Source organism: Petaurus breviceps, unplaced genomic scaffold (genome assembly GCF_028583685.1).
Source record: "Petaurus breviceps papuanus isolate PSGF00001 unplaced genomic scaffold, PetGlider_PUasm1.0 90849, whole genome shotgun sequence".
Taxonomy (NCBI): domain Eukaryota; kingdom Metazoa; phylum Chordata; class Mammalia; order Diprotodontia; family Petauridae; genus Petaurus; species Petaurus breviceps.
The window spans coordinates 16,291,721-16,315,783 of record NW_027187361.1 but is presented as its reverse complement, the minus strand read 5'-3'; the positions used below and the strand labels follow the sequence as shown (position 1 = coordinate 16,315,783).

The following is a 24,063-nucleotide window of genomic DNA, read 5'->3' as shown; positions in this document are numbered from 1 at the left end:
GTAGAGCACCGGCCCTGGAGTCAGGAGGACCTGAGTTCAAATCCGACCTCAGACACATAACACAAAACTAGACATGTGACCTTGGGCAAGTCACTTAACCCCAACTGCCCTCCAAAAAGCAAAAGAAAAAAAAGAATCTGAAAACAAATCTCTTTAACAAAGTCAGCTGTGTTAAACAAAAAACACTTCCATAAATGAAAACCCAAAGAAGTACTGCTATGTAGCTCACTGCACCACCTGGCCACCCCTTGATACTGTTATTTCAATGGAATTGTCTTCCTTTTAAAATCTTGTATATTTTATTTTGTGCATTTAAAACATTATTCTGAGGAAGAGGTCTACAGGCTACCCACCAGACTGCTGAAAGGGCCCATGACACAAAAAAATAGATTATGAACACCTTTTCTAAAACTTTAAGCCCATTCTACTTTAATACAATTCTGCTCAGCAAGCTCTGTCCTGCCAACTATTCTCCCATCACCTCCTATCTAACAGCTGACTGATTTTTCTCTTCTTCACTTAAACTCAATCTTGCCTCTCCTCTAACACCCTAGGGTGTACAATGTCAGGTATATTTTGACATTAGTTTAATTAGTATTTAATGATATTTTCCTATCATAACCTTCCCCCTTCTTTTTTTAATGTCCTAGCTTCCCAAAGTTTGACATTTGTAGGGTCACCATTAAAAACAGTTTAGGCCAAATCTAACTCTCTGGGCCTCAGACCTTATTGATCTGCAACAAACATTTCCTGTGGGGAATAAGAACACTGATCAGGAAACCATCATAGCTAGCCATAGTCTCTATAATAAAATAATTCTGAAATATTAAGTCCATTTCTACACATCAAATATTGATTTACCTAAACATGAATTAACATCTGAAAGGACTCCAATGGGATAAAACGTACCCTAAATATTTTCAATAATTTGCACCAAACTATGTTATTTAGAAACTTTTCTAAATCTGTTTTTAAAAAAGGCAAATTTTGTTAAGGACTGTACAAACACCATGTAATCAAGGCTCTTCCTATTCCTTTGGAATCCTTTACTGTATTTAGTGAAGAAATATAAATTTTCAAGTGCTCAATAAAATTAAGCAAACATTCTTTTTAAAGGCCTTCTATGAAATGCTCTGGGTTTCATTTTGTTTTTTTCACACATTAACTTCATAATCAATCTATTACTAGAAAACAAAGATTTTAAATAGAATGTTCTACTTATGAAAAAGTTCCCATTGTATATTGAAATTTGACACTTATTTTCAAAATAAAGCCATTTTAAGGTACAAATCGGCATACAAACAAGTATTTATGCTTTCTTTATAAGGCAGATGGATGCAGTAGACATGCATTTGGCATATTCAGGAAGTGGTGCTTCCCAGAAGCTATAGAAGACCTATACTTTTATGAAGTATATTATTTTAAGAATTCATGCAGCAGAGGGTGGAGGCAAACCTGCAGACTAAGAACTTGCCCAAACTCCCCCAAATTCACCTCCAAGCAACCATAAAATAATGCCTCCAAAGAAATTCTGGGGCAGCAGAACCAATAAAGGACAGGATAAAACAATTTTCCCACCTAGGACAACTTACAAGATTGGCAGGAAGGGTCTCACTCAGGTAAAAGGGGCTCAGTCCAGGACTGGAAGCTTCTGGCCAAGTGAGCTGCAGTCCTTGCCCTAGCGAAGCAGCAGTGAGGCCCCAAGTCCAGGTCAGGCCCCAGGGTAGCAGGTGAGTGGTAAGGCCCTGGCCTCTTGGCGTAGTAGGCCGGTGTTTAGGCCCCACAGCCCTGGTGCATCAGGACAGCTTTAAGGCTGTGCATCAGGACAGCTATGAGGTCCCATGTCCAGCACAAGGAGCTTACAACAGTGCCTTCTGTACCCTAAGAGGAAAGCCCAACTTCAAAAATCACCAAGTAGGCTAGAAAACGAGAAAGACAAAAAAAGAAAAAAACCACAACACACACATAAGTCACTACAGTGACAGGGAAGTTCAAAACACTAACTTAGAAGAAGACAACAATGCTAAAAAAAAAAAAAAAAAGCCTACATGTGAAGCCTCAAGGAAAAATGTGAATTGGTCTCAGGCCCAAAAAGAACTCCTGGAAGAGCTCAGAAAGGATAAATATCAAATAAGAGAGGTAGAAGAAAAATTGAGGAAAGAAATGATAATGAGGCAACAGAGTCATGAAAAACAAGCCAAAGCTTGGTAAAGGAAAAATTTTTTTTAAATGGAAAAAGATGTGCAAAAATTCACTGAAGAAAACAACTCCTAAAAAATAGGCTGAAAGGAAAAGGAGGTAAAATCTACTGAAGAAATCAACTCATTAAAAAGTAAAATTAGTCAAATGGAAAAGGAAGTTTAAAAAGCTCATTAAAGAATATAACTCCTTAAAATTTATTCTTGGAGAAGTGGAAACCAATGAATCCGTGAAACATCAAGAAACAATGAAACAAAATCAAAAGAATGAAAAAATAGAAAATGTGAAATTTCTCTTTAGAAAAATAAATCACCTAGAAAACAGATCTATGAGAGATAATGTAAAGAATTACTAGGTTACCTGAAAGCCAAGACAAATAAAAAGTCTGGACATCATATTTCAAGAAAGCATCAATGAAAAACTGCCCTAATAATATAGATGATAGACAGATAATCTAGAACAAGAGGATAAAATAGAAATTGAGAGCAGGCAGCCTTCAGAAAAACCTAGAAAGACTTGAATGAACGAATGCTGAGTAAAGTGAGTTTCAGAACCAGGAAACAATGTACGTGGTAACAGCCACAGCGTGTGATTACTAAATTTGACAGGCTTCTCTCTTCTTAGCAACGCAAGGATCCAAGGCAACTCCAAAGGGCTCAGGATGGAAAATGCTGTTCATATCCAGAAAAAGAACTATGGAGTCTGACTGCAGACTGAAGCATTACTATTTGCTCTCTTTTTTTGTTTTTTCTTTCTCGTGGTTTCTCCCATTAGTTCTAATTCCTGTGAAATAGGTTCAATATGAATATACATGTAGAATCTATATTAAGACAGTCTTGGTGTAAGGGAGGGGAGAGATAGGGAGAAAATTTAGAACTCAAAATTTTATGGAAGTGAATGCTGAAAACTGAAAATAAATTAAAACTAAAAAAAAAAAAGAAAGGAACAGAAATAGCAAACCTGCAATAAGCAATACTGCCTTGGGGAAGGAGGGGAATGTGAATTGTTCTTTTCACAAATAAATTGCCTTTTTAACAACAACAACAAAAAACAAAACCCAAAACCCCAACCAAACCAAAAATAGAAATTGAAAGAATCCACTGATCACCTCCTGAAAAATCCCAAAATGAAAATTCCCAGGAATACTATAGCCAAATTCCAGGGCTTCCAGGTCAAGGAGAAAATACTGAAAGCAGGCAGAAACAATTCAAATACCATGAAACCATAGTCAGTATTACACAGGATTTAGTAGCTTCTACAATAATATGGATGGGAGGGCTTGGAATATGATATTCTGAAAGGTAAAGGAGCTAGGATTACAACCAAGAATCACCTACCCAGAAAAACGGAGTTCAGTGAAACAGAAGACTTTCAAACATTCCTAATAAAAAGACCAGAACTGAACAGAAAATCTGATTTTCAAATATAAGATGCAAGAGGAGCATAAAAAGGTAAAAAGGAAAGAGAAAAACATAAGGGATTTTAAAAGGTTAAACAGGTTAGATCCCTATACAGGAAGATACTTGTAACTCTTACGAATTTTATCATCATTAGAGCAGTTAGAAAGTATATACATATGGGGCCCCTAGGTAGCACAGTGAATAGAGAACTGGCCCTGGAGTCAGGAGGACCTGAGTTCAAATCTGCCTTCACACACTTGACACACTTACTAGCCATGTGACTTTGGGCAAGTTACCCCCAATTGCCCTCCAAAAAAGAAAAAAAAGTATCTACACAAACAGAAGGCACAGATGTACGCTGAATGGTCCCCTTTGAAAATGAAGGTCACACAAGAGAATGGAGCAGAAGTAAACTGTAGTAGGGAAGGACCTCGACTTTCCCCTCTTTGAACTAGATAAATTTAACCAAAAAATAAAGAAGAGGTCAATAGAATTTTAGAAAAGTTTGATTTTTTTAAATCTACAAGTATTTATTTTTTAAAGTTTATTTATTTTTAATTTTCAACATTCACTTCCAGAAGCTCGAGTCTTTGGAATTATTAAACATTACTGAAGTTATTGACTAGTGTGTCTTGTGTACCTAACCTGTTCCACTGATCCACCACTCTATTTCTTAGCCAGTACCAAGCAGTTTTGATAATTGCTGCTTTATAACACAATTTAAGATCTGGTATGGTGTAACAACAATGCAATATTTACAACACCCACAGAAGATCTTCAAATTCCACTACATCAGACTAGGCTACCTTCCTTTGAATTTCTTAATTTCCTTGATATTCTGGTCCTTTTGTTCTTCCAGATAAATTTTATCATTTTTTCTAGCTCTATAAAATATATATATTTTTTTAAGCAATCGGGGTTAAGTAACTTGCTCAAGGTTACACAGCCAGGTGTTTCTGGGTGGGTGCTAAGTGTCTGAGCCCGGATTCGATCCCCAGGTCATCCTAACACTGGAGCTGGTGCTCTTACTTGCTGCGCTACCTGGCCACCCCTATAATATAATTTTTTGACCTGGAAAGATTTATATGAACTGATGCTGAGTGAGGGGAGCAGAACCACGAAAACACCGTACACAGCTACAGCCACACTGTATGATGACAAACTTTGATACACTTGGCTCTTCTCAGCAATGCAAGGTTCTAAGACAACTCCAAAAAGCTCAAGATAGAAAATGCTATCCACATCCAAAGGAAGAATTATAGAGTTTGAATGAAGATCGAGGCATACTATTTGCTCTCTTTCTCTTTTTTGTTTTGTTTTGCTTCTTCTTTCTTATGGTTCATTCCATTGTTTATAATTCTTTGCAACATGACTAATGCTAAAATATGTTTAATGTGAATGTATATATAGAACCTATATCAGATTGCATGCTATCTTGGGGAGGAGGGGGGAGAAAATTTGGAACTCAAAAGCCTGTGGAACTGAATGCTGTAAACTAAAAATAAATAATTTTTAAAATGATGTTTTTGGTAGTTTGGTTGTTATGTAACTGAATAAGTAAATTATTTTAGGCAGAAATTGTCATTTTTATTATATTAGCTCAGCCTACCCATGAGCAGCTGATATTTTCCCAAGTATTTAGATCTGACTTCATTTGTATTAAAAGCGTTTTGTGTTCATATAGTTCCTGGGTTGATCTTGGCAAGAAGACTCCCAAAATTCTATATTGTCTATACTTTCTTTAAAGGGATTTTTTCTTTCTATCTCTTGCTCCTGGGCTTTGTTAATAACACATAAAAATGCTGATGATTTATATAGGTTTTTTTTTAATATCCTGCAACTCTGTTAAGCTTGTTTATTTTTTTATTGTTTATTGTTTTAATTTTACTTGATTCTCTAGGATTCTCTAAGTATACCATCACACCATGTGCTGAGTGATAGCTTTGTTTCTTCTCTAATTCCTTCTATTTCTTTTTCTTCTCTTTTTGCTAAAGCTAATGTTTCCAGTAAAACACTGAATAATAGTGGTGATAATGGACATCCCTGTTTCACCCCTGATCTTACTGGAAATGCTTCTAGTTTATCCCCATCACATATAACGCTTGCTGATGATTTTAGATAGATGCTATTTATCATTTTAAGGAAGACTCCATTTATTCTTATGCTCTCCAGTGTTTTTAACAGTAATGGGTGTTGTACTGTCAAAAAGCTTTTTCTGCATCTATTGAGATAGTCATATGATTTGTTATGTTTGTTGTTGATATGGTCAATTATGCTAATAGTTTTCCTAATACTAAACCAGCCTTGCACTGCTGGTTTAAATCCTATGGTCATAGTGTATTATCCTTGAGATAAGTTGTTGTAATCTCTTCGCTAATATTTTATTTAAAATGCTTACAGCTATATTCATTAGGGAAATTGGTCTGTCTATAATTTTCTTTCTCTATTTTGGCTCTTCCTGATGTAGGTTATCAGTACCATATCTGTATCATAAAAAGAATTCTATAGGACTCCTTCTTCACCTATTTTCCCAAATAGTTTATATAGTACCAGAATTAATTACTAGAATTACTACAGAATTAAAACTAGAAGCTAGTTTTATGAAAAAAACCAACAAAATAGATAAACTACTGATTAATTTTATTAGAAAAAGGAAAAAAAAAAGCAAATTATCAGTATCAAAAATGGAAAGGGTATATTCACCACCAACGAAGGGGAAATTAAAGCAATTCTTAGGAGGTATTTTGCCCAATTATACACTAATAAATCTGACAGTCTACACAAAACAGATGAATATTTTCAAAAATATAAATTGCCCAGATTATAGAAGATGAAATAGGTTATTTAAATAACTCCATCTTAGAAAAAGAACTTGAACAAGCTATTGGTGACTTCCTAAGAAAAAATCCCCAGGAGCAGATGGATTCACAAGCGAATTCTATTAAACATTTATAAAACAATTAATCCAATATCATATAAATTATTTGGAAAAATAGGCAAAGAAAAAGTTCTACCAAGTACCTTTTATGATAAAACATGGTGCTGATACCTAAACCCAGGAAAAGTGAAAACAGAGAAGGAAAACTACAGACCAATTTCCCTAACAAATATTGATGGAAAAATGTGAAATAAAATATTGACAAGGACACTACAGCTATCACAAGGATCATCCATTGAGACCAGGTGGGATATATACCAAGAATGCAGGGCTGGTTCAATACTAGGAAAATGATCACCATAACCAACCATACCAATAACAAAACTAACAGAAATTATACGATTATCTCAACAGATGAAGAAAAAGCTTTTGATAAAATACAATATCCATTCCTATTAAAGACACTAGAGTGCATAGGAATAAATGGAGCTTCTCATAAAATAAGTAGCATCTATCTAAAATGATCAGCAAGCATCATCTGTAATGGGGCTAAATTAGAAGCCTTTACAATTAAGTTCAGGGGTGAAGCAAGGATGCCCCTTATCAGCAATATTAGAAATGTTAGCTACGCTAATAAATGTTAAATGTTAGCTATACTAATAAATGTTAAATAAAAAATAAATAAAAGAAAAAGAAATTGAAGGCATTAAAATAGGTAACAAGGAAACAAAACTATCACTTAGTAGAGGATATATGATGGTATACTTAAGAGAATCCTAGAAAATCAATTTAAAAAGAACCTGAAATAATTAACATGTTTAGAAAAGTTATAAGATATAAAATAAACCCACATAAATCATTAGTATTTATATATTTCACCAACAAATCTCAACAGCAAGAGAAAGAAGGAGAAATTCCATTTAAAATAACTGTAGGAAATAAAAAATACTTGGGAGCCTACCTGCTAAGACAAACTCACCAACTATATGAATCTAATTGCAAAACACTTTTAATACAAAGTCAGCTCTAAACAACTAGAAAAATATCAATTGCTCATGGGTAGGCCAAGCCAATATAATAAAAATGACAATTCTTCCTAAATTAATTTACTTAATTCAATGCCACACCAAACTACCAAAACATTACTTTATAGAGCTAGAAAAAATAATCACAAAGTTGATCTGGAAGAACAAAAGGTCAAGAATATCAAGGGAATTAATTAGAAAAAATAATGTGAAGGAAGATATGGGAAAACTGCGAAAAAAGGTACCGTTATTGGAGTTGTGGACTGATCCAATCTTTCTGGAGAGCAATTTGGAAGCTCAAAGAGGTATAAAACTATGCATACCCTTTGATCCAATAATACCACTACTAGGTCTGTATCCCAAAGAGATAAAAAATAGGGGAACGGACCTATTTGTACAACAATTTTTATGGCAGGGTTTTTGTGGTGGCAAAGAACTGGAAATTGAGAAGATGTCCATCAATTGGGGAATGGCTGAACATGTCATATATGATTATGATGGAATGCTATTGTGCCGTAAGAAAAGATGAGCAGGATAATTTCACAAAAACTTGTAAAGATTTACATGAATGGATCCAAATTGAAGTGAGAAGAAACAGAAGAACGTTCTATATAGTAACAGCAATATCATAAGGATGATCAACTGTGAATGACTTTATTCTCAGCAAAATGATCTAGACCAATTCCAATCGACCTATGAGGAAAAATGCTCCAGAGAAAGAACGGATAGTGTGAATGCAGACTGAAGCCTATTCTTTCTTTTATAAAAGACTAAGTTTAAAAAGCAAATTTGACTCAACAAACTGAACCACACTGCTACCTGAACCTACAAGAAGTCTCTTTTACGAAGGCCAAAATGAGAGAGGAGGTAGAACTGCTGGCTAAGGTACCCGTTGCCTGAACCTTAATCTTTTTATCCTAGGATCGGTTTCTTCTGTGAAGAGAAACAAGGCCAGTTAAAAATAGTCTTTCTCTCTAGCATACTTGTTTTTAAAAAGTGTGTTCGATGTTTTGAGATAATAACTCCTTATCTTAATAGTGTATGTTCAGACAGTTCCGTGAAAGGATGCTTGACACAGCAAATAAACCAGATGGAGACACCTGTGCCATTCGTTGCACAACCTTTCTTTCAAAACTGAGAAATGTTGTACAATAAGTAAATGAAATAGCAGTAGGGCATAGTGGGTAGGGTGAGCCTCAGAATCAGAAAGGACATTTCAGTCCTGCCTCTGTGACCCTGGAAAAACTCTTGGTTTAAAAACTTATTTCATTTAGTTCAAATGCAAAATAATTAATGACTAAACTGGCAGTTGCAAAGAGAAAAAAAGGTAAGAAAGATAGAAAAGTTGTTCGGGAAAAAAAACCAATAGTAACTGATTTAGTATGGTATGTTAGAGTAAAATCAAAGCCTGCTTGAATTTTTTGACTCTGGTTAACTCTCAAAGTCAAAGGTTTTTAACGTGGGATTAGAACTTCAGATAGGTATCAATCTCTATGAATTTGAATAGAAAAAAATGCATTTTTATTTCACTTAGTCTCTAATTGAAATTTAGCACTTTTTTTGATTATAAGCATAGGCAACAAACATCATTCTGAGAAGGGGTCCACAGGTTTTACTAGACTTCCAAAGGAGTTGGGGACACTTAAGGTTAAGAACCCCTTGGGGAGGCTAGGTGACACAGTGAACAGAGCACCTGCCCTGGAGTCAGGACCTGAGTTCAAATCCAGCCTCAGACACTTAACACAAAAACTATACATGTGACCTTGGACAAGTCACTTAACCCCCATTGCCCTCTTTAAAAAAAGGCAAAAAAAAAGATTAAGAACCCCTACCACAAACCTGTAAGTGGCTGGAAAGGTATGGAAGTTTCTCACTGGGAGTTACCTATATGAAGAATCCATCAATCAATGAGCAATTAGTAAGCACCTGAATTCACAGGTCAAATAAAAAAAGAAAAAGTATAAAGCATTGAGATCTTATAGAAGGAAAACTTACGGAATACAGCAATAACTCCTACATGAAATTATAATCTTTCTCCATTGTGTTAATGGGAAGAAAAAGTGAATACAGATAGTCAAAATTTGCTATTTATAGTATGTTTTGGAACAGAATGTGACGTATTTTTTCAGTAGACTGGATTTCTCCATATTATTATTACATAGGGAAAGGTTGCTTGGAATGGAAGTGCTCTATATGGGAGAGGGGAAATAAGCTGAGATAAAAGGAGTGCCATCCGGCTGCCTTATTTACATAAAATCTTAAATCTGTGTATAAATAGGGCTAGGTCCTAATTGGTACTAATTATGAATTCCCCTTTAGTGGTTGTATTATTTGAATTTGTACTGCCTATTTCCATTGGGATGCAATGAATTACCACATTTTACATAATTATAATTTTGACCGTGCAACCTCTTCAGGGAATTCATTATTCACATAAGCTGTATTTCTCATTTACCAAAGGACATATGTGAGGGGGGGGGGGGATGTTTACTATATTAGAGTTTATCTAAAACATTCTCCTTCTTTTGTATTTTCCAACCTACTTCCAACTCTAAAACTATAAATTCTTTCTTAAAGCTTATCTTCATGCACTTTCTAGAACTTTGTTGGAAAGGAGTTTACAAAATACATTGTTTGCTGACAATAATTTCTAACTACAATATTTTTTTTTTTAAAGCAATCGAGGTTTGCTCAGGGTTACACGGCCAGTCATTTCTGGGTGTGGTGCTGAGTATCTGAGCCCGGGATTTGATCCCCAGGTCATCCCGACACTGGAGCCGGTGCTCTTACTCGCTGAGCCACCTGGCCGCCCCTAAGCAATTGGGGTTAAGTAACTTGCTCACGGTTACACGGCCAGGTGTTTCTGGGTGGGTGCTAAGTGTCTGAGCCCAGGATTCGATCTCCAGGTCTTCTCAACACTGGAGCCGGTGCTCTTACTCGCTGTGCTACCTGGCTGCCCCTACAATATTCTTTAAGTTCGTATTTTTACATTTCTTTCTGAAAAGAATCTGCACCAGTTTAAGCCCTAGTGCATACTACTTATGCAAGCACTCCCAGGTCACAACCTCCCTGGGCCTCAGTTTCCTAATCTGTAAAATGTAGGACTTATCTAGATGGTCTGAGGTTCCATCTATGATCTTCTGATTTTTTCTCCCTTCAAAATTAGCTCCTACTATTTGTATTCATGTCACCATCATTTCCCCAGTTACTCAAGACTCAAAATTCAATGTGTTGATTTCACCTTAACATACCATATCAAATCAGCTACTTCTGACTTTTTTTCTGAACTTCTCTACTTTTCTTACCTTTTTCCCCCTCATCACAGTTACTAATTTAGTCATCAGTTATCTTCCATCTGACCTAAAATTAGGTTTTAAATCTTCATTTTCTTCCTTCCATCTAAACACCACTTGTATCAAAGTCAGAACTGTGTAGTGAAAACAGCACTGGCCTTTAAGTCACAACACTTAAGTGTGAGCCCGGGCCCTGCCACTTCCTTGTCTAACTTTGGGCAAGTCACTTAAATTCTCTGTGTTTTCATCTGTAAAATAGGGATGTCTGCTGGGTGACTTAAAGTACTGCACAAATAGGAGTTATCACTAGTAGAGGGCAATGACTCCCCCCCACTTTAAGACAGACTGGCACTGTGTGACGCGGCCTTCCTTTTTGTGCTCCAGGGCTATGAAACACATTTACTTTTTAAATTAAAGATTAAAATAAGTTTTGTTTTCAGATTTCTTGACACCATTGAGGTAAGTGGGGACACAGAGAGATTAGAGTTCAGTGACGAACACTGCATTACTGGCAGATTTTGACGGCGCCACCCGCGGCCTCCCATCCCAGCGGCGCCTCTCGGGCGCCTGGCTTCCTTCTCAGGAAAATCAGGCGGTCGGACAAACCTCCCCTCCAACTCCTCGGCCCCGCGTGTTCGCGACCCTCCTGCACGCCTCTCTGCAGCTGACCCGCCGCGCTCACGGTGACCAACGCGGCCCGGCCCGGCCCGGCGCCAGCGGAACACGCGCTCAGCGGGGCTCGGCGGGGCTCGGCACGCGGCGGGGCCGGGGCCTTCTGGCACGTGGACCCGGCCTGACAACCGCATCTTCCCCCGCTCACTGGGTCAGCACGCGCCCCCGGACACTTACTCCTCGGGCGCCCGGCGATCTGCGCGGCCCTCGGGCGGGCGGCGCGCCCAGCGGCAGGGCGGCACCGGGGCCCGGGGGCGTCCGGTTATCCAGGATGCTCTGCCGGGGGCGGGCCCCGGCCTTCCCCCCGCCGAGGTCCGCCCGGCCCGCACCCTGGATCCTCTTCAGGCAGTCCTTGAGCATGGCCTGGGTGCCGGCCTCGCTCAGCCAGCACAGGAACAGCTCGTCCACCTTCATCTTGAGGACCGGCTGCAGGACTTTACCCGCGGGCATCCTGGCCGCACTAACGTAAAGGCCGGTCAAGGCCACGGCCCCTCAAAGACGCCGCCAGGACGCCGGCATTGGAGGGGGGAGGGATGTCGTGGGGGAGGGGGGGTTAACACGAGGTCAAACGACCGGGGCCGGAGAGCGGACGAGGGCACGGGCGGCGTCCGACCACCTCCGGGGAGCGGAGCCGGGCGCGGGGCTGAGCGCATTGGCTGGTCGGCTTCCCCAGGGGGCCGGCGAGGGAGGCGGAGAAGGCGGCTCCGACGCGAGCGGAAGCGAACAGGAAGCCTGCCCAGGGCCGCTTCAAAACGGGCGCCCCCAGCCCCGCTCCGGCAGGCCGCCGCCGCCGCAGGCCGCCGCACGCTGCCGGCGTCGGCACGTCGCCGCACGCCGCCCGTGACGCCATCACGCAGCGTCGGCTTTCCGTACAAAAGGCCGAGGCCGGCGGGAGCGCTGACGTCCCGCGGACAGGCTTTGGGAGCCTCGTTGTGAGCCAGGGAGTGTGACCTCTCCGAGTCCTGGAGCCGCCCGAGGATGGCTGTGCTTGTGGAGCCGGGCCGGGAGCGCAGGTCTGGGCATGCGCGCACCGGGCAGGGCGGCCATTGAGACGCCTCCCAGGAAATTAAATAATTCAATCAATCCAGGAAGTGGCTGCAGTGGTGAATGAATTAACTCCCGCTATTTAGCGGGAGCCTCTGCGGAGCGAGGCACTGGCGTGGATTTTTGTTTTAAATGAGCTTATTAAATGACTCCTCAAGAAGTTTAATCTCTTATTTTTTTTTTACCTCTGTAAGCACAGCGTTTAGTAAAGTCTACTTGGCGTGTTTGTTGCTCAGTCGTATCTGACTCTGACCCCGTCTGGGGTTTCCTTGCCATTTTACAGATGAGGAAACTGAGGCAAACAGGTCAAGCGACTCGCCCAGGGCCACACAGCTGGGAAGTGTCAGGCTGGGTCTTTCTGGCTGCAGGCCTGGCTCTGCCCACCCAGCCAGCTGCCCCTTCTTGGCGTGTGGCAGGCGTTTAATATGTGCTTGTGGACTCCATTTGGTGACAATTTAATACACGTCGGCTAAGACCTAATCATGGGCGATGGAGGTTTGGGGGCGACCAACGATAAAGTAAGAAGAAAGCTAAGCAGAGTGGGGGGCGCGCTGGGGGAGGAGCAAAGGCCACGCCCCCCCCCCACACACCCCCTGCACCTTTTTGTGAGGCCGCGTCTGGGCCCGGAGTCTCATCCATAGGGAAACTTCCTCCACCAACCGGGGGGCTTGGCCACTGTCCTTGTGGCTGCTGGATTGCCCGGGATCTCAGGGCTAACTGGCACGTTTGAATAGCGGTGATGGGGTGGCGGGACCTGGACCCCACAAGGCCCCAGGGTCGTGCCTCTGGAAGCGCCTCCACGGCCCCTTCTCGGAGCACACGTGGGATCTGCGCCCCAGGCTGGCCCAAGGACTCCGCAGGGTCCCGAGGGCCGTGCTTCTGACAGCGCCCTCCAGGTCTGGTCTGGAAGCGGGCGCCCTGGACCTTCCCATCCACAGCTCCCAAGGACGCCTGCCTGGGTCTCACCCATCATGCCGCCGCTCAGTACGCTCTGCTGGAGCCCTCTCAGCCCCGTGCCGGCCTCTCCCCCAAGCGGGCTGTGCTTCCTGGCTCCCCTGGCCTTCTTAAAGACTCAGTTCACATCCCGGCTACTGCGAGCGGCCTTTCCTCCTTCCCCCAAGCCCTCCTCTCCGAGACTACCCTGCATTTACTCTACATGCATGTATGTGGATACGCACATACATACATGTAGAGTATTACATGCTTACTGGCACGTCCCCCCAACTAGATTATAAACCACTTGAGGGAAGGAGTCATATTTCTGCCTTTTTAAAAACATCAATGCTTAGCACAGTACTTGACACAGAAAACCCTTAATAAATGCATGTCGACTGACTGCTGATTTCATGTCCAGGACTTCCATAAATCCATGCCCTTCCTGCGCTTTTCCTTATGCTTTGAATTCCCTGCTAAAACTCACCACATACCTCAGCCTGCTGAAGTCTAGCGTTGAACTAACGCCTTTCCTGATTGTTGCTTATTATAAATAACCCTTGTTCCCATCACACTTTACATTCCTTATGCGCTTAAGGGCAGGTACCAATGACACATCCAAGAATGGTGTAGTCCTGTAAGAACTGGCGCCAAGAATACAGATCAGATGCTTAGGATCAGCAGAGGCCAGCAGTGAATGCTGTGGACAAAAACAAAAGCTTTTCCTGATACAGAGGCTGAAAGGAAAATTTGAGCAAGGCATTTGACCGATTCTGATAACATAATTTTGGGACAAAATGGAGGAACATGGGCTAGATGTTTGTATCATTAGGTGGATCCAGAACTGGCTGGATAACCAGATCCTAGTGTATCAGTGTCAGCCTGGAAGGAGGTCTTGCCTGAGGTATCTCTATTCTGTTCTCCTTAACATTTTAAATGTGGGCAAATCACTTCACCTTTCAATTAATCAATAAGTACTTAAGTATAAACTTTGTACTGATACTGGTCATTAAGCGCTGGGCATCCAAACAAGAGAAAAAAACAGTAGGAGTCTTTGCCATAACAACATTAATCAATGCATAGAAAATAACTTAGGAGGGAACAGATGGAAGAGAAAAGCCTGCCACAACAGCTATTTAAGCTAAGTCTTAAAGCCTAAGCATTCTAAGAGGCAGAGAAAAGCAGAGAGAACATTTCAGTGCAAAGACATGGAGACAGGTGATGGAGCGTTCTGTGTGAGGAAAAGGAAGTAGACCAGCATGTTTTGACTATGAATTCATGGAGAGGAGTGATGTGTATGATAATGGAAAGACAGTAAGGGCCTGAGATGCCTGGAGATGTAAATGCAAACTGGGAGTTTGTATTTGGTCCTAGAGGTAAGAGGGACCTGTTGGAACAGACATGCTTTAGAAAAATCATCTTGGCATCTGTGGGGAGAAATGAGGCTGGGAGTCTGGACCAATGGCAAGAGAGGCCATCCTGGTATGGTGCCTGTGTGAGTAGGGGAAGAGAAATGTTAAGATTTGGCAACGCACTGAGTATTTGATGAGGGAGGAATGGAAGATGACACCCAGGCTGTGAACCCGTTTGACTGGGAGAATAGAAAAGATTGAAAAGGGGGTAGGATTGGGTTAAAGACAAGGAATTCTGTTTTAGGCGTGCTGGGTTTGAGATCCAACGCTCGGCAGGCCGTTGGTGACATAGACTAGAGCTGAAGAGAACCATGAAAGCTAAATGTATAGATCTGAGAATAATCTGTGAGATAATAATTGAGTTGATGGGAGCTGATGCCATCGCAAAGTGAAAGAGAGTCTTCATATCTAAATTTCTTACATGGCTTTTTTCAGTTTTATTTCCAAATAGTTTTGTTTGCTCTTTCCGGTCAGCTATGTGACTGATCATGAGAATATCAGACCTGGAAGGAAGCTTACAGAGAGATCACCTAATCTAAACCCTTCATTTTATAGACGAAATTGAGAGGGAGAGAAATGCTTAAGTGAAAAATTTTGTAAAGCTTGAAAAGCCAGTTTAGGGTGTCAGCGAGTTATTACCCTAAGCCCTCTCTTTTTACATTAGGGAAGTAAAATTAATCCCAGATATGGGAGTGATTTACCGAGAGTCACAATTCAAACTCCGAATCCAGTCTTCTTTCCACCGTATGCACCAAATGGAATTTAACATGAATGGCTTTGAAATCAATGATTTTAATTGTAAATATTTTAGGATGTGGAATTGTATACAGAGCTGATTTAATAACTCAGTACTTTCTTAGCTTACTGATTTAGTAATTTAAGAGAGATGATCAGGGTCAAATGTTTTAAAATAAGGGGTAGATGAAAAACCAGTTTTAGACTTTTTCTTGATTACACATATTACCAAATTTATTTTTGTGAAAAACTTTCAAGAAGCTAGCCCTAGTAAAGTCAAAGCTATGAGGATTACCATTAATTGACAGGAATCCTTTTTTTTTTTAAAGTAATCGGGGTTAAGTAACTTGCTCAAGGTTACACGGCCAGTTATTTCTGGGTGTGGTGCCAAGTATCTGAGCCCGGATTCGATCCCAGGTCATCCCGACTCTGGGGCCGGTGCTCTTACTCACTGAGCCACCTGGTTGCCCCTAGACAGGAATCCTTTTAAGAATCTGACATAAAATTTACAAAATAATTTTATTATGAATGTTATTGAAGTAATAGAAGGTAGGAATATTTTCATGTTTCTCCTTGTATCCCTACACTGCCTTGCACAGAATAGGTGCTTAAATAAATTTTAACTGAATCCTTGAAAAATTATTTTGTCTAGTACTTTTATTCTCTTTCTGCCTTATACCTGTGCCTTGACATGTTTCCTGCCCTCAGTTGCATCCTGTACTTAGTAAACCTGGCCATCCTCGCATATTTGTTATTTTATACATACTAGCAATTGTCATATGACCTCTCATTTTATGCTGCAGGTAACATTATGGCCTCATAATCAACTTAAGGCAGTGAAATTTCCTAATACCAGTGTAATGTACATTTTCTTTGAGTCTGCTAATTGTTTTTTTGTGTTCTTTTGAGTTTCAAAATCTGTAATCTCTAGCTTTCTCTATTTTTTGGGGGGGTAGGGGTAAAATGTTTCTTTTCTCCCTATGTAAGTGCTTAATAAATGCATGTTGGTTGACTGACTATATAATATTTAATTCAGATTACCTATGCTACTTGAACATAAGCTTTATTTTTTTTTTATCATTTCATTGCCCTTTTTAAAAGGTTAGCACTAAGGATTTATGAATCAGTCTTTCAGAATTTCAGCAGTATAAAGTTAGCCAGACACACTAACTTCTCATGCTTAAATCATAGCTTTATTTTGTTTGACAGTATTATGGTTTGAGACTAGGTTCATATTTTATAGTTGTAGGTAAAAATTCATGTATCTTTGAACAAGACTGAACCATAAAGTAAGAAGGCTGTGAAGTTTCCTTCATTAACTGAAAACAAAAATGAAAGAAGCAAATGTTTCTGTGCATGATGCTTTATTTCTAGAGGGAAATTAATATTAGTACAGATCTCCATTTGAGTTTATTATATACAAAAATCTGTTCACAGTACAATTCTGCTTTTCACTAAAGGTCTTCAGAATAAGCTGCATATCACTGTTAAATTCATCAATACTATTTCCCCTTCTCTACCCCCAGCTGGAAAAAAAAAGGGGGGCTGTTTTGAGTGCCTGCACAAGACTGCTTTATATGCTCAGGCACATTAGTTAACCAAAATGCATTGATTGTGCTGCTGCCAACACAACAGAAATAAATACCAAGGAGAAAATACAGAATCACTCTTCAGTCCGTACCATGTGAGGGACTTGAGGCTGATTCCTATGAAGGCAGTTGGTCTTGGAAAACAAAGATGGTACTGTCACGGACTTGAGCCTGCTTCTTTGGATAAGAAGGGGAGTGGAGAGAGTTGTGACAGGCAGAACCTCACCCTCAAACAGGAATATAATTCTGCTTATTTTATCTATTTTTGGATTTGATTGCTCATTAGTTGTAACAGGCATCTGGATTTAAGGTTAAAATTTAGATCCTAACTCTGCCATTTACCTCATAGGTGCTCTCAGCTAAGTCACTTAACCTTGATGAGCCTGTTTCTTTAGCTTTCTATAAGATAGAGAAAATGATGCCAACACTACCTATCCCACTTGTTGTTTAGATCAAATGAAACAACATGTATTTAATGGTTTATAACTTCGAAGCCCTGCATAAACATGGGCTATCATAAACATGTGTGCCATTTAAATATATGCGGGAATCCTAAACTTCCTGGTAGAGACAATATAAATAGATATCTAAAATGAAATTATACAGAATAAAACATAAGTGCTGTCTTTCCCCTCTATTGGCTCCTTCCATTCTGCCTACAAATGCTATTCATATCTCACTTATCTTTAAAATATCTTAACTTGATGCTACTATTCCCTTATGCTTTTGGCCATATGTCTTCTGCCTCTTACTGCCAAATTCCAAGAAAGAGTAGTAAACATTCTCTGCTGCTAATTCCTCACCAACTATTCATTTTACAATATTTTACAGTTTGGCTTCTGATGCCACCCATTTACTGAAGCTGGTATTTTTTTTAATCAAAGATTATCAATAAAATCACCTGCTAAAGTAATGGTTTTCTTACATAAGTCCTCATTTTCCTAGACATCTCTCACTTTTTCATACTATTGACCATTCTCTACTCCTGTATACTCTCTTCTTCCTTAGCTTTTATGATGATGCTCTCTCCTTTCAGTCATGGCATTCCTTCTCCGCTTGTTTTGTTGAATTATCATCCATTTTGCTCCTTTTAATCATGGTTGTCTCCAAGGTTGTGTCCTGGGCTCACTTTTCATTACTCTTTTATTCTTTCTCTCTTGTGATCTCTATCTACTCCCATGAATTCATTTATCATCTTCTGGATTTGTCAACTGATTGGTTATGTGTGGTGAAGGAGAATGAGGAGCTAAAGATAATACTAAGTTTATGGAAAACTGAAAGAATGATGGTGTTTTTAATAAAAATAAAGAATTGTTTAAAAAATATTGTTGAAAAGTAGACAAATATCCACAAAAAATTCAATATGCAAAGGACAAAAAAAGAGGATAGCATTTAAAAGGGGGAATCTCTATTACATATAGCTTTCTTTTTTTTTTAGAAGTATGTAAAGGGGAGGCGGTTAGGTGGCACAGTGAATAGAGTACTGGCCCTGGAGTCAGGAGGACCTGAGTTCAAATCCGACCTCAGACACTTGACACACTTACTAGCTGTGTGACCTTGGGCAAGTCACTTAACCCCAATTGCCCTGCCTTCCCCCCTCCAAAAAAAATAATAGAAATATGTAAAAAAGCAACAAATTCAATGTTAGTCTTGCTTGCCTGTGGCTATATCTGAACTTCCTTCTGTGAATTTTTTGAAAGTTTCATTGAAGATCTTTTCATCTTTTTCTTTGCTCTGTTTTCAAGAATCCCAAATCCTGCCTCCAAAGTTCTCCCTTGTAACAGATAAGCATCATAAAGTAAAACAAACCATAGCCCTGTCTAAAAATGTATGTCTCATTCTGTATCTACAGTAAATCGTGAAATGGAAAGCATACATGGTAACTGGTATTGTGTGGTCTTGGTTTGTCACTCCACTAACCAGTCTTTCGAAATTGGTTTTCTTTACATTGTTGTAGTCTCATAAATTGTTTTATTGACTCTACTTATTATATTCTTCACTGACTCATACACATTTTCCCAGGTTTCTCTCATTCTTTCTTTTCGTTATACCATAGTTCGTTCAATGTTTCTCCAATTGGTGGGTGTTCCTTTAGCTTCCAGTTCTTTGGTACAACAGAAAGTGCTTCTACAAATATTTTTTTGTACATAGAAGTCCTTTCCTTCTTTCTTTTCTCTCTTTGGGGTATGTGCCAAGTATCAGTATTTCTGGATCAAAAGGTTATTGTTGTTTGCATAGAAGACAAAGATGACATCATGGGGTGATGCCTTGACTTGTGAGTGAATTCAATTTAAGTGAGGCAGAATTGCACAAAGTTGTCAGCCTCACTCTGTTTTTCAGAGTTGTTCAAACTCCAGTGTTGAGATAAGAGTCAGGATGACTTGCGATGACCCAGTGGATGACCTTGGTGTCTTTTATGTCTGATCAAGTTCTAAGTTCTCCACAGCTCCCTATTTCAGCCACCTTCATGGCTACTGGAACAAATTGTTCTCATCTGCCAGGGAAATCTCCCTAACTCACTGACGGGTTTGTTTGTTACCCTCAATGTGGGTTAGTCCGTCCTCCAAGATGGTTTACCAGTGTGCCACCCCTAGGCATACTACAGTTTATTGGAGTCACAAGTGAGAGTTGGGGGAATCAGGTGGACACCAAAAATGAATGAACAGCTCTGAAAAGGGTGGTACTGGTCCCCCTGGATACTCTCCACACAATTTCATTAAACATTGGGGTTTAATACCAAATTGCTTTCAAGAATGGTTAGACCAAATCACAGCTCTACCAACAGTGCATTAGTGTACTTGTTCTCTTGCATTTCCTTTAGCATTTACTTTCCTTTTTTAAAAAAATCATCTTTGCCAATCTGATGGGTATAAAGTGTAACCTCAGAATTGTTTTCATTTGCGTTTTTCTTATTTTTAGTGAATTGTTATGATTATTGATAACTTGCATGTCCTTTTTTGGAGAACTGCTTGTTTATGTCTTTTGATATTTATCTGCTAGAAATTAATCTTATTCTTAAATATTTAAATCATCATGCCACATATCTCAGGTATCAGGCTTTTCCTTATCATTAAAGTTTAGTGCAAAGATTTTTTCCCCCTAGTTAATTGTTTTCCTTCTAATTTTAAGTGCACTGGTTTTGTTTATATGAAATATCTCAATTTACATGTTCAAAATTGTCCATTTTATTTACAGAAATTGGGAGGTAAGAGGAATAGTTTGGGAGGAAAAGATGAGTTCTATTTTGGACATGCGGAATGAGACGAGCTGCATTAATATTGCCCCTTGAACTCTCCTGTCCTCCAGATTTCTGCTTCCTTTGAGAGTGTTACCATTTTTCTGTTCATCACTCTTCTCTTCCTCTGTATCCCAACACCTCCCACATCCAACCAGTAAGTAATTTGTAGGCATTATCCATATTTTAGAGGTACCATAATGTCAGGATTTGGATCGTCAACTTTAACCATGAAAATGAGGCTTGCACAAGACTTCCACAGAAGCTTTTGATGTCTAATGTTTATTTATTTATTTATTTATTTTTAAGCAATTGGGGTTAAGTAACTTGCTCAAGGTTACACGGCCAGTTATTTCTGGGTGTGGTGCTGAGTATCTGAGCCCGGATTTGATCCCCAGGTCATCCCGACACTGGAGCTGGTGCTCTTACTCGCTGTGCTACCTGGCCGCCCCTTTTGATGTCTAATGTTTAGAGCACAGCAATAAAATTCAAAGAAAATAAAGGAGAGCAAATTCTTCAGGGCTCCTTGCCTATATCACTTTGGTCTGACTTTTATTTGGAAATTCACCATCTCCCCAGATGATATTACCTTTTTAGCAATTTCAATATATTGGTCTGATTTCCCTTACTTGGTTCAAATACTTTTCTTCTTTTTTAAAAAGTATATGAAAATGTATGTTGCATGGGAAATTATTTTTTACCCATGGTCCTTTTAAAATTGATGGCTCAGTATAATATAGCTTACTTTTCATTTTTCCAAAAAACTACAGTTCAGACATGAAAATTTTTAATGAATTTATTTTTCATTGAATATATTCTGGAAACCTGTAGTATTTAAGGTACATAAATAGTAAAGCCATGGATCTTGAAAAGAGCCTATTTGATTCATCCTCTTTTCTCTGGGATGACCATACCTAAAGCCTTTTTGCTTTTAGTCAAATGAATTTTTTTTTTTTTAATTTCAGTGAGGATCTGGTTTGACTATACTTCAGATCTGCTTTGACTAAGTCAGGTGTAGGAATAGGATAGAAGGGTTATTGCCAGCTAGGATATGTGAATGTATCAATGACAATAAAGGGAACTTTTCCAGATTACATAGAATAGAGTCACACAATTCAGCTCAAAAATTTGTCCCTCTCCTGGACAAAATATAAAATTAATGTTTTGAGAAAGTAGTGAATTTGCTGACCTAAAAAATACACCGAACAAAGCTAATTTTATCGAGCAGCAAATGAAACCAGTTGTTAAAGGAAAATCACTAACTGGCAAATGAAGGAAAGGAAAGAAAAATGATGAAAGGAAAAGAGAGTGACAGAAACCTCAAACATTATCAAGACAGGTCAAAAAAAGAACCTTGAAACAATCTATTGTTGGAAGTCTATTTTTTTCAAAATCCCCATTAGTTCCTTTGTCACAAAGACACTGGAAATCAAACAGATGCAAATTTATAGCTAACTAGTTAGTCCCAGTTTCAATGGAGAGAACAAAGGGGAAATATACACAGTTGGGGAAAAGAAAACCATAGGTTTGTTCAATAAAACATAGCAAATTAGGACACAAATATCATTTTCCCTTCTTACACTAAAAAAAAGAATGTTAGCCTTCAAACTCTCTTTCATGGCCATGTATGGTCTGATATCTCATTCCACATTATACTGTATTTTAAAACTATTCCTTTGACCACACAAATTCTATGATCATACACAGAGTCTGTGTGCCTATGTAACAAATAGGGTATTCTTCCTTCTCTTCTACATGTAGCCAAGAACACAAGGTAACCTTAACCTGCTTCTATTCCCTTCCTCCAAAGAAAAGCATTTTTAAACAATTCTCAGGAAGGTATCGCTTCTTAAAACCGATTTAAATTAACAGTCTACTAATTGTCTCAGTTACTATCAGTTTGCAAATATTTCTCAGGCCCATTTTTCTTTTTCTCCTTTATTTAAAGCACCTCCATAATTTGGAGAATACTTCTAGATCTTGACATCCTGTCAACATTTAAAACTCAACATGGAAAACACAGAGCATCTATTCTTCACATAAAAACCCTAGATTCACCCACTTCCTCCATTACCAGATGGTAAAGTAAGGGAATCAGAGCCAGGCTCCCCATGCACTGCTGTATTCTCCTCTCACCCCCCAGAAACAATACAGAATAATATCTAAAACAACACACAAACAATAAAAATCAATGAAAATGCAAAAGCCACGGAAATACTAATATAATTTTATTTTAAAAATGATCCCGTGGAGGGGCAGCTAGGTGGTGCAGTGAATAGAGAGCACTGGCCCTGGAATCAGGAGGACCTGAGTTCAAATCCAGCCTCAGACACTTAATGCTTACTTAGCTGTGTGATCTTGGGCAAGTCACAACCCCAATTGCCTTGCCTTCCCCCTCCAAAAAAAAAAAGTATGCTTTGATCTACATTCCAACTCCATCATGTTTTTTGAGAGGGAGATGGATAGCATTTTTCATTGTAAATCCTTTGGAATTATCTTAGATCACTGTATTGATCAGAATAACAGTTATTCACAGTTAATCATCATAAAATATTGCTGTTACTGTGTATAATGATCTGGTTCTTCTCACTTCACTTTGCATCAGTTCATATAAGTCTTTCAATGTTTTTTTCTGAAACCATCCTGCTCATCATTTCTTACAGCACAAAAAAATAATAATAATAAAACAAAAGATGAAGAAACTGAGACAAACAGGGTTAATGACTTGCTAGGACCACATAGCTAGTAAGTATCTGAGGCTGGATTTGAACCCAGGTCTTCCTGACTCCAGGTCTTGTATTCTACCCACTGTTCCATGTAGCTGTTTATAGATATGATTATAGACCCTCCGCACCACCCCCTCTCCCTTTCCTCTCCCATGTCTGGCACGAGAACTTTTCAATTTTTCCAATTTATTTATTTATTTTTAGTTTTCAACATTCATTTCCACAAAATTTTGACTTACAAATTTTTCTCCCCATCTCTCCCCTACCCCCACCCAAGAATAGCAAGCCTACTAAATACCCCTTCCCCAAATCTGCTCTCTCTTATATCCTCCTTCACCCCCCCCAACTTTCTAGTAGGGCAAGATGGATTTCTATACCCCAGTACCTGAATATCTTATTTCCCAGTTGCATGTACATGCATTAACATTTGATTTTTGAAACTCTGAGTTCCAAAGTCTTTCCCTTCTTCTCTTCTCACCCACCCCCATTTGGAAGACAAGCATTTCAACATAGGTTGTATATGTATAGTTATGCAAAACATTTACATAGCAATTATATTGTGAAAGACTAACTATATTTCCCTCCATCCTATCCCAACCCCACTTATTCTATTTTTCTACTTTGACCCTGTCCCTTTTCAAAAGTGTTTGCTTCTAACTATCCTCTCCCCCAATCTGCCCTCCCTTCTATCACACACCCCCCTCTTGTCCCCTTCCCCCATGTTTTCCTATAGGGTAAGATACCCAATTGAATGTGTATGTTATTCCCTCCTTAAGCCAAATTCAGTGAGAGTAAGATTGACCCATTCCCTTTCACCTTCCTGCTCTTCCCCTCCATTGTAACAGTTTTCTCTTGCCCTCTTCTATATGAGATAATTTACCCTAATCTATCTCTCCCTTTCTCCTTCTCCCAATATATTCCT

General features: G+C 39.3%; 1 protein-coding gene across 2 annotated transcripts in view; it reads right to left on the bottom strand.

Annotated features, from left to right (window-relative positions):
- PPP2R3B (protein phosphatase 2 regulatory subunit B''beta) overlaps positions 1 to 12,227 on the bottom strand; it is a 105,937-nt gene extending 93,710 nt beyond the window's left edge. The window contains exon 1 of one of the 2 annotated variants that reach the window (XM_069072909.1): positions 11,645 to 12,227. In XM_069072909.1, the coding sequence (XP_068929010.1) occupies positions 11,645 to 11,917 (273 nt within the window). In that variant the 5' untranslated portion in view covers positions 11,918 to 12,227. The remainder of the gene's footprint in view (positions 1 to 11,644) is intronic. The other variant, XM_069072908.1, reaches the window with a different exon arrangement.
- Between the last annotated feature and the right edge of the window lie 11,836 nt (positions 12,228 to 24,063).